The sequence below is a fragment of the Lepisma saccharinum genome, chromosome 6 (assembly GCF_977018435.1).
Source record: "Lepisma saccharinum chromosome 6, izLepSacc3.1, whole genome shotgun sequence".
NCBI lineage: Eukaryota > Metazoa > Arthropoda > Insecta > Zygentoma > Lepismatidae > Lepisma > Lepisma saccharinum.
This window is the reverse complement of record NC_139234.1, coordinates 26,755,182-26,767,367: the sequence shown is the minus strand read 5'-3', so window position 1 is coordinate 26,767,367 and position 12,186 is coordinate 26,755,182. Positions and strand designations below refer to the sequence as shown.

At 37.6% G+C, this 12,186-nt stretch overlaps 1 protein-coding gene across 1 annotated transcript in view; it reads right to left on the bottom strand.

The window, feature by feature from the left end:
• The window catches only part of LOC145989028 (uncharacterized), a 204,316-nt gene that overhangs the window by 65,954 nt on the left and 126,176 nt on the right, over window positions 1–12,186 (bottom strand). Inside the window, exon 3 of the mRNA XM_083124326.1 lies at window positions 9,429–9,479. Within this exon, the coding sequence (XP_082980452.1) occupies window positions 9,429–9,479 (51 nt within the window). The remainder of the gene's footprint in view (window positions 1–9,428; window positions 9,480–12,186) is intronic.

The window sequence follows — 12,186 nt, the reverse complement described above, 5'->3', positions numbered from 1 at the left end:
TGTGTTGTTATTTTGCTCACGAAGACATAGGTCGTAGCTGTATTGCTCATAATACAAGGTCTCACAGCATATGCCAGGAAATCCGCTCTCTGTTTAGTGCACTAAATGCGCCACATTATTATTATAAGGGAGTTACCGAGATGGACTTCCAAGAAAATCGAGTCGAGAACGAGTCCAAGTCCTTTGAGACTTGTCGACACGAGAACGATAGCGAGACGGACCTTTGTAACATTGATACAATGTCCGAGACCGTCGTTCTCCTACGAGACTTTTGTATGATACTGAAAAATTTGCCTAATCCAAATTTGCTTTACTGTACTTCAGACATACCAAGAGTACTTCTTCGACCTTCAGCGCAGACGAATCCAAGTCCATTAATACTGGTTTGGACAAACACTTGACCAATCTTCATCAACATCAGGAAGACGCAAAAACCAAAACGATTTCCGTGAAGATCCTCCTCCAAGTTTCTCCAAGGACAGGACAGCAATACCAGCCTACCAATTGCAGCTGGACACAAAGATATGTCTACGCCTCCTCCCAAGCCACCCACACATCGGGATCACCCTATACGACGATGGATGCTTCTGGGGTAAGTAAAAAAAAGGAAAAGCAAACGAGCTTGTCCACTGATGTTTCGTCATAGTCGACGCAAAAAAATGCCAAACTCACAGGAAATTCACACTCTGTACACGTTCATCTTTCCATGGACACAGAGTCCTTCCGTCACGAAGACTGCCCACGATTATGTGACGAACATGAAGTGGCCACAATTATTCTTGCAGTGGAATGTGTACAACCGCTTTTTGTTGGTACAACAAATATGGCGGTTGTAAATGTGCTTACGATGTTTAGAAAGAGAGGGATTCGATAAATGATCCCGAGGAGGCTTCTACACTGAATGAAGATGATTAGAACACTCGAAGAACTTAGAGGGATTCAAAAAGTATTACAAACTTATTCCTCGACAAAAAATGAATCTGGATAATTAGTGCACAATGTTGACACAATAGTAAATGAACAGTAGATAGTATTAGAATCTTAAAAACATTAATTAAAGCAATTCAAATCTAAGTATATATAACACAGATGTTAACCTGACCTACGCACTTGACTAAACTAATCTAACATAACTTTCCATCTTTCTTAAAGCATTCCAACCTAACCTGACACTCTAAGGTTGTACATAGAGCAAAAGAGTACCGTGGTGGATTAATTGTCTTCAAAATTTTTGCGACTTTGACCATACCAGGATTTTGTACACACTCACATAGGAAGTTGCAAAACAAGATTCGCTTGGAGCAAGTGTTGAACAGATAGAATGAATATGTTATGGGTGAGGCAGATTCCACTTCATAACTGACATTTCTGCACCTGTCCCTGTCCAGTTTCGTGAATCTTGAGGCAGGTGCAGATACCAAGTCCACCCAGATGTAAGGTGATTGCACCATTTATTGGCGCAGGAGCGAGGGACTACAGTACCCATCTTTAAGGCGTCCGTTCATCCAAACTGCATCATCTATATCTCTGCTTGAATCATTTCATAGATGCCATAAACTACACCTCGCAGAATTTCATTCTAGTAACGCAAAGCCACACATTATCAAAGAACGAGAAACACATACCACATTCTCGTACTGAGTTTGGATAAGTTGATCTGCGATTTTAGGTAAATTTTGGGGCAAATACATATTTTTACAAGAAACAACTGTCCGATTACAACCTCCCGAGAAACAGCTTATAAACAGAAGATAACTAAGTAAAGTTACAAACCATGTACGGACAACAAAGTTAGTAATAAGGTGTGCTTTATACAGCGTATATTGACACACTTGTAGGCAAGGTAACTTGTAGGTTTACTGCAAATATGCTGTAAAGAAACAAACTACCGGAGTACTTAGTGAGGTGAGTGTATAAGAGCCACTTTCCGGAAAGGAGCAAAGCTTTTCAATATTAACAAATTAACATACAATAAGAATTAGTAAGTTATTATTAAATCTAAAACATGGCACTAACATTGCTATTTATAATAAACATAACAATAAAGAGTATATACTGTAATTACATCCAGAAAATGTATTAGCCTTATAAACACATTAAAGTGAACACTCTTCTTATTGAACACGACTTGCTTATTATAGTCATAATTAATCGGATTTTACAGCTTTTTTTTTTCTTCAAAATACTGATTTTGAAGATGGAGTTTTTGAATAAAATAGAAATTTCAGAGGAGTAAATTTAAAAAACAGAAATGGGAAATCAGAAGGGAGGTGGAAAATTTGGAACATTCAAGTTTGAGTATTCAACACTTAAATCTGAAAAACTCAACTCCTCAATTTGATTTGATCAAATTTCGATGTTACTAACTATGTATAAGAAGTTGAAGGAAGTTTAACTCGATATTATTTTCATGCTAGAACGCTGTTTTCATGATATATTAAAGCTTTAGGAGGCAACACACACTGAAAGATCAAGACTTTAATTAAAAACTACTAAGACTGCAGTTAAATAGGCAGGAAATTGAGTTGTTCTTTTGCTTGATCTTGGAAGCCTTAGCCAATACTCACGTCTTAAAAGAACAAGAAGCAGATAACGAAAGCATATTATCCGTTCTACATGTATGTTTATCTGCTGGGAATCTTTTGGTTTCTTTTTAACCTTCTAGGTGCATGCTGGGAATGGCTTATTTTTGCTTGATTTAATCACTTCTGCAACAGGTTGCTCGGGAAAATTCAAACATCGGACGCACCTGGAATCTTTGAAATGCATGTCACAACAGTGGCAGATGTTTAATAATAAAGACGATGCAATTAACATTCGTTCCTTGCTTCTCGCACTTCAGAGATTATATGATTACTGTAAGCCAAAATTTGGAAAGTAAATCGGATAGCCTTACATAATTTATTTTCTCACATCATTGTGTATGGAGTCTAGTCACAATAAGAATGTCTAAAGTAGTGTAAAGGAGTACACTAACCAATTACAGAAACTATACGAAGACGTGTGTTCGAGTGTAGAGGTACAGGATGTGGCCGTTCAACACGGAACTTCACATTGTGTAGAGGACAAAAAAAATGAACAATTTTTCTTGCTGACTTGTTGGGGTTTCGTTTCGATGCCGTACAAGCCCTCAAATACGTTTTGACCCTGTACGTCTGCAAATTAGTCAGCACACATTCAGCGTTGCCACTGATATTTATTTTTCTGATCGACAATGTACTAAAAGCTTTAGAACACAATGAACAAATAGTCGAGCGTTTTTGTCTTTGGATAAAACTTGCAAAAATAAAATTTAAAAAATATTAATTCTTATGATAAAGAAAATATGTAACGTGTGTATGATGACTTCTCAGCAGGTATGATGCTGCATCCCAAGGTACAGCGAGCCGGCTCCCGTGGCGGAGTGGTTTGCACATCGCGCTAGGACGCTAGGGTTCCCGGCTACGAATCCCGGCCTGGGCAAGGATGTTTGCGAGTTTCATCACGCCATCACTCATCCCAATCTTTGTAAATTAGCCAAATTTGGCACAAAAAGCAAATCAATCAACCAAGGTGTAGTGGTAACGGTGTCGCCTTGTAATCAAGGAAGACTCGTGTAGATTGTTAGAGGCGCATTGCATAGTGGTTCGGATCTTACTTTAAATCGAGGGTTCTTTCCCGATTAGCTCCACTGTGCGTAAAGTGGACTTGAAACAAACTTGAATAAGTACGTTTTCGAACTGAAAAAATAAGCCACCGGCAACCCGCCTTGATGTCCTGCACATGTTTCGAAAATGCATCGATTTTGCACAGTTGACACTGTCATTGTTACCAGGTAAACTTATTTCAATTCCTCTTACATAAAATCTACTGGATCTCTCCGATGACGAAGTGGTAACGCTGTTGTCTTGTAATCGCGAGGTCCGGGGTTCGATCTCCATGGAAGTGGAAGCACATTACACATAGATTCGATCACATTTTAAATTATGGATCCAGTACTATCTGAACAGAACTTGAACTTTAAACAAATACTGACTGACTTTGTATTAAGTATTGCATAATACTCTATATGGATGATACCGAGACGAGAAAGCTCTTTGAAAATGAAGACGAGAAGGAAAGCAGGCCCTCTCAGGTTTGTCGAGACGAGAGGAGATACTCGGTCTCGTTCCAGACTTTTATATGATTTTTTAAATAAATTACCCAAACCAACCTTACTTTACTATAAATAAATAAAAATCCGATTCAGACATTTCAAGCACATATATACCTGATTATACATTGTTATGTCATATACTTTGTTTACAGTAGCAAAGTTGATCAATTTGTGGCAACAGCGAACCTTGTTAAGCATGGTTGCATAGATTCAGGATCAAATGTCATGTTTCGAGTGTTCGTAGTGTCGAAACGAGGCGTCAAGCAGAATAACATTAACACCCTTGTCACTTTGTGTGGTGACACCCTGTACGTGATGCTTGTGGTATCTTTTCCGACACGAGACTTACACTTGCCTTCCGAGTCCGAGACGAGAACGATAACACGTCCTCAAAAACGAGACGAGACTGTGCCGAAGTCTCATCTCGCCTCAATATATTATTCCTAGTGCTACATTGCTGAACATTGAGCAACGTATGCGTCAGAACTTAATGCAATTAATCAAACTTCCCCAGGATTGTATATAAGAAAACTGCACTGGTTTAGTTCAAGTGCAATTTGCATGTAATAAATCTAGATTCAGAAAAAGATACTCAAACAATGAATAGTATGCGTAGGAAAAACTAAAGACGAGCCACAAGTGTCCTGGGAATTTCTTCTTCCCCTTTCCAATAAAACAATCAGAATCCATCGCCTCTTCGAGGGTGAGAAAGGAGAAAGCTTTTCACACCTCTAGATAACTTCTGGCTCTTTGTGTTGCGTGTGTACGCAAGCATGCCAGCGTAATTACGTCATTTGTAGCAGAGCTTCTGTTGGTAAACGAGAAACAAAAAAGAAGTATATAAAAAGTTAGAGAAAAGAAAATTCCCGGCGAAAATCTTACAAGTAGTGTGTTTCGACAAATTTCGAACTGATATCGGACCTGACCTAAAGGAATTCCACTTTGGTGAAGGAAACATATCTACAGTAAAACCTCGTTAATCCGGACAGGCAAAAAAAAAAAGCAGAATGCAAGGTTTTTAAATGTGGCTAGAAGTCAACAAGAGAACTTCCCAAATAAAAGGCAGTCAACCACTGATGAAATTCTGTTTCTCGCACTTTGTATTGTACTGTATAGTGTATTTAGGCCTATGCCCTTTAAATACACTATAATAAACGTGTTTTGTTGCTATAAACGGAGTTTTAATGCACTTTCTACTGTTCTTTTAGGTTATTTCAGTTAATCCGGACTTTCGTTAAACCGGTCAACTTATACTCCCATTAGTCCGGATTTACGAGGTTTTACTGTATTTTAATGAACCTTGTTTCTAAATTTTATACTAGCATATTAGTGTAAGTCAATAACGAACAGCAGTAGATATATATTTTAACAAATCTAGGTGAGGATTTGAAAAAAAATTGTAAAAATATAACTAACCATTTGATATAACTTGGCCTAAAGCTATAACTAACCTCAAAATGTTGTTTAGCCACGGGCTTCGTTGTTATTGTTGGCCTCTTCAGCTAGGAAGCCAGATGTTCACGTTCAAACCAAAGCTAAGGCATTGAGGTAGCTATAATAATGTTTTTTCCCTTATCCATTTCTTCAGTTCATCATCATTCATTCTCATCATTGTGATTAACCCAAGGGGAAAAAGTGACTTAAAAACTGGAGTAGAAAGAAAGAAAGGAGCTATTACGTTAACAAAAGAGAAAATTTAACCGTTAAAACATTGAAAGTTCTATGGGCTTTCTTCATGGTGAATTACATTAAATTTCTGAAGAATAAGTACAATAACAAACTATAAACACGTCCATCGTGGTGTAGGGTCAATTACCTCAGGATGTGCACATTTGAATACAGATAAACAAAAATCAAGGAAGTCTCCGATTCCCACCTGGTCCTTCTTGTAGTATGCAAATCCCAAAGTGTAATTGGTTTGACACTAGCGACAAACATGGCGCTCGCGCCTCAAGAATAAGCAGGTGTTGCGCAGATGAGGGGTCTCGAAGAAAATGCACACGTCTTTGGAGCGTTGTCGACGGAAGTCTTCTACAGCAGCTGCCACAGACGATGCTAGGTCCGTCTTGAAGAAGTAGGGAACGTATTCTTTTACTTTGGGTTACCTGCTGCGATGCCTTTGAGTACAACATCCAAACAACGCACATTGCGCTGGCCAGGAGCAGATGTGTGGACAAAAAGAAATCCTTGAGGTAAAGCATACCCACGTGCCTCTTTCTTCAGTTCTTTCTTTAAGCGATTCTTTATCTTCAAATACCCCCCCCCCTTCCTACTTGGAAAAGCTTACTTAGGTTTCATACAATGAGTAATTCCAGTGGCGTTATGTAACTGTAACAAAATGGGTCAATTTTAGGATAAGTGGAATTTCCTATTGAAGATGTCAAAATGTCCCTTTCGATACTTTTTTTTTTTTTTTTTACAAAACAACGGTAATAACTTTAGTAACAAAGCATTTCCAAGCAATCCCCCCACTTCTTTGTTGCTACATTTTCTTCTTGAAATCGTAACGAGTACCAAAAAAAAAATGTTTATCTTAAATACGTGCATACTTATTACATTGCTTCTAGTTGGATTCAAACACAAAACTTAAATGTAAAACTTACAATAACACTGCACCATTCCATTCCTACGAACAGAAACAGCACACAACAATAAAAACGTCTCTCCCTCATTGAAGTTGTGACGTAATTCTACCAGAAATCACGTTTTCCTGACGACCACTGAATAAGCATGAATGAGAATGATTCAACCTTATTCTGTAAATCTTGGATGTCTACGTATTGAAATCACGAATTGTCCCGCACCGGAGTCTATGCAAGAGACATGCTGAGTGGATGACTAAACAAAGGATCAATTTGTGGTAGGTAATTCGAGAAACCTTCGTTGTAACACTTCAATTTCACAGCCAGATGATCTTTCTGATGGGGTCGGGATGAATGCAAATTGTAATGGGCGTGGTGATACTAATGCATGCAGTGAATGGTGTCGACAGGGTTATTGTTTCGTGCAGATGCTATAATTTGCTGCTGTAAGCATAAAAATGTTGATTTGAATGTTACGGAAATGTAATTTGACGGTTGCAATAACACCTGTCGGGACCACGAACCATCCAGGAATCAAAGCTTGTGCCGAAGGAATGAAGTTCGACTAGTATACGATTCAGACTGTGAAATGTATATATGGACTGTGGTTGCATGACATTGCTTTTACTTCTTGCTAGGGATGTCACCAAGACTGATACGGTCTTGTCCAAAACAAGGCTAGAACGAGAACACTCTTCAAAACGAGACCGAATCTTAGTATGTAACACTCTCAGTTTCATGTGATGAAAACACATACACAAACCAAACATACACACAGAGATCAAATTTACTTTACGACTATGACACTTCTTCAGACATACTATGCGGGTATCTACATTATTAAGAGTTAAGTCATGTATTTTATTTATATTAATTACAATTAATCATTTAATGGAAATCATGACCCTGTGCTGCGCAGTTGCATATATTATGGATAAAATCCAGCTTTCGAAGGCTTGCAGCGTCGAAACGAACCTTTATCAGAAAGACGTTATTGAGAAATGTCAGTTCCCTTGATGCGTTGTGAGTGTTCTGTGGTAATCCGCTAACATGTTTAAACTATATATTTCAAGGCTTAACACGAGAACGAGACGAGACAGGCATTTACAATTCAGGACGAAACCGATACTCTCGTCTTGATATCATCTCTCCATTCAGAACTATCGTCTCGCACCCACCAGCTTGATTTAGGCCACGAAACTGTTTTCTGTTCACCCGACTGAAGATCAAGTTGAAAGGCCGCCGGTTTGGCACGATTGAGAATCTAAACACGTGAAGTGCCGGACACCCTCACAAAACGACTTCCAGAATAAATTTTTAAAATGTAGAATCGCTAGGATCGGTGTGTAGATGCGGAAGTCAACTACTGCGAGGGTGATGACGGCTAGTAGGGCCAGGGTGAGTTTTTGAGCAGATGGTAGCACCAGTCCAGAAAAATTTGGACACCAACTCGTATATCTATCATTCCATGGAATTGAAAGAATAGAATTAATTACAATACCTCGTCGACTTTTGCATCGTAAATACCGTAACGGCGCTAGCAATATTTTAAGTACCTTGCATTACAAACATCACAATAGCAGAGTATTTTGTTCAAGTGAACATCCGCCAACTAACGACCGACGCGCCGCAGGAGACGCGAGCACCATCTGGTGGTGCAGAGTATAAATATACGAGCTGTGAAACGGAAGGTACCTAATAAAGAAGCATAGCGCCGTAATTTTTTTTCAAATCAACAACTCCTCCTCCGTCATGGTTCTCTAGAATACACAGTACTTTCTCATGTATATAAAACCCATCCTCCTTTTCATTTATATAAATTTCCACGTCCCTGTTTTTTGTCATTCCATCTGTTTCTTCATGGATGGTGTGTAGGCATAGGACGTGTGGACGAGTAGAAGAGTCCAACCGAATTTCAACAATTTGATGTATCCTCTAATTATATACGTCAGGGGATATTCTGTGCATGACATATGGCAACTGTGATATAGTGTGTCAGGAAGTATGTGAACTGTTTACGAAACTAATCGGACATTTTACAAGTAAATGGCTTTGCATAGGGAATGCTACAGTTTCAATTATATTCTGAATACAAATATATATATATATATATATACATATATATATATATATATATATATTGCTATTATTAATCAGACTGAAGTAAAATAAAATATTTTCTAAACGTTTTGAACGTGTGAATTGCAATCACCATAAAATACTTGTTTTTTACATTGTTAAGGTTTTATTTATATTATCAATATGTCAATGTTTATGCGTTTATTTACGAAAAACCATGGATTAATTATTGCATGATTTCACAGTTTATCTTTCTCATAATATTTTTTGGTGAAAAATAGGTACAGATAACAAATGATGGCATAAGCCTACTCATGATTAAGATTACGTACAATGAAGAAGCTGTATCTATATTCTAAGTTATAACTAAATCATCCAAACACTTTGAACCAATGTCCGAATTCTTTTATTTCGTTTGTACATTACATAATTAATACAAAATGTACATGACCATAACCCCCCCTTCCTAAGATAAGGTTTTTGAGCCACATCCCATGTGATAATTACGATCGTTGATAAATCAAATGGCGTGGTACGTTATTCACATTCCGAAAGGGAGAATAGGCTATGTAAACAAGTTTTGATTCTAATCTGTGTAAAATTTGTTACCTTTCTATTTCGTAAACACTTACCCTTTTTTGAAAGAAGACCGTCAACTTCACCCCACACTTATGGACACTTACCTACAAGAGAAGAAACAAGGATTAATTAGAAAGAGATAGTTAATTAAGTTTAAAATGTGGACACGACTGGCTCACCGGACAAGATACCGGTACGCCCTCTGGTCATGGTGCTCTGTCTCGCCAAAAATATGAATACACCCTGGTCATATAAGATCAGCCTACTGGTTCGAAGTATAATCACTAAATAGCACGCCTAAGTTTTAGACATTTCTTTCTTCCTTAAATTAATCTGCTGTTAACATTAATATTACGCTCCAAAAATTAAAGCTTGTATTCTTCGTTCTAAAGATAAACTTATCTATTATTTTATACCTTTTTAAACATCGTAATTTAACCATAAATTAACTGAGAAAATTATAATACATTATTAACAGATGAAACCCTTCTCCATGCATTGATGAGAGTTCTGAGGCATTATACATTGCAGGAAGCCGATTAGTCGACCAGTAGCTACATATTCAGGAGTAGGAAAAGGCATCAGTAACATAATTCCATTTGAAAGTAATTGCTAGATGCCTGAGCTTGCCCAGAGCAAAATTAACTCTACAGCTAATGTTGTTGTAAGATCCTATCTGAAGTTGTCGCATGTAATGTAATGCAACGTAATCTAGCGTACCTAGAACATATATATGCAATTTGTAATTGTATTCTGCACTAACGTTATTGGCAATGGAAGTTATAAAGCCGATCGTTTCGAGGACACTAGTAAGCAAAGCAAACTGGACAGTAAACATTCAGTTTTATGAAATATAATGCTGTAATATCCTGTCCTGGGACATATACCCCCCCCCCCTGAAATCGCTTCACAATTACTATGCATTTGCTCCTATACCCTAGGAGCAGAGGGCATATTAAATATAGGCTACGTGATGGTACAAAACTTAAGCGGTCGGGTTCATTTCCAGTGGAGCGATTCTTGTAGACACTTTCCACATCTTAGTTACAGTTTGATTTCATTTAGCTTTGCGCAGAGAGGAAAGAGTGTATTGTTTTATTTACACAATTCTCTGCACATCGGACGATATTTATATCGGATCTTTTCTTTAAGAAAAAGTTTGGCTCCAACCACGTTATTTTCTCCCGCCAGTTCAAGCATGTTCTGCACTGTTGCTAAAGATAAACTACCAATGTAAGGAACATAATGGGGGAACAAATGTATGAATAAAATGCATACTCAATTACCTTTAATCAATTAGAGCCACGTTGATAGCTAATGATAATTAATAAACAACAGGGAGAGTCGAGAAAGAACGTAGTTTTGCTCTGTTATGAAAGAAAAACACAAACTTCCAACCTCTCGCCTCATAGTTAGGAACCGACCAATCTGAGCTCAGTATGAAACTTGTGGCTGAAATTAATGACCATTGAATGGACGAAGAAGAGAGGCACAATGGATCTGATACGATCACCCTTTCAAGTCTTCAGAACAGGATGTTTAGAACGAAACTGGCACGATGTCGGTAATGAGTATGAGAACTGAAAACTCAAGCTTATTAGGGGGTGCAAGTAAGCTTATCTGAACATCTTAAATAAATTATGACAAACACTCTTATCCCGTTTCTTCAAATCTCCCCCTGGGCCAAAGCTTCGGGTTTGCTAAAAAATCTCCTTCACTTTCAAAGACGTTAAACGTCAAGACTACAACATGTAGTCTGTGCAGTGAGTGTACAAATGAAAGTTGACTACAGCCACCTGGCGGAACGTTCGAAACTTCTCTGCCGTTATATGTTGCAATCTGCCATACACGAACTGCAAAGGGAGAAAATTTTAATCGACCAAATATAAACTTAATAAATATGAGTCATTTAATCGACTGCAATGCCATCTGACTTACTATTCGAAACAGTGATCTTTAATCTTCCGATAGGGTCCAGTGAAGCATGGATCACAAGGAACGATAATGTCTTTGGTAGCAGAAATCTAAACGTCCTTCCTTATTCACTTCGGTCTGATAAGAAAAAAACTGCGGTTCATTAATGAAGTTTCTTTGCTTTCAGATAAGCATCAACGTTGTGATTTGACCCACCCTCTTATTTCCAGCGTAAATCATTAATAATCGTTGCTTTAAGTGCCAGAGGCAAGAGATATATCTATGGTCGGGAGGTTTAATTTGTAACTATGAAGACCATCTTAATAAAAATAACTTGGTCTATTCGATTCAGGCATTGAACTTTGATTCTTATTCTGTTGCTACGCTCGTGTTTGTGAAGGTTCAGCTCACCCCGCCCCCCCCACGAAATACCTTCGAAATAATAATACTAATAATGAAGTATGAAAAATTAATTACCGGTAGTTACAGCTTGTTTTAACAAAGCCTATTGTGAAAACTAGAGTTAAGTCGTGTATCTCGTAGTTAAAACTAGTTTCAATTACCTTAACTAAATAGAGACTAATTTCTACTAATCACACTCCATTTCAAACTATTTAAAAGTATCTTCTCTTATCCCAAGAACGATGAAAATATTTGTCTAGGATTTTATTTAGAAAATAACATGTTGGTTCTGCTAGGTTAGGCTTCAATTGGAATGCGGCTAGGTTAGGCTTCAATTGGAATGCGGCCAGTTAAAATAGTTTCAATGTCATGTTATGTTAGTTAAAATAAGTTTTAAGTAGAAACTCGACTTAATTATTTCACTAGTAAAAACTAGATTTCACTAAAAGCATTACTGTCATAGTACTAAACACTAAAAAATGTAAATAATTCCAG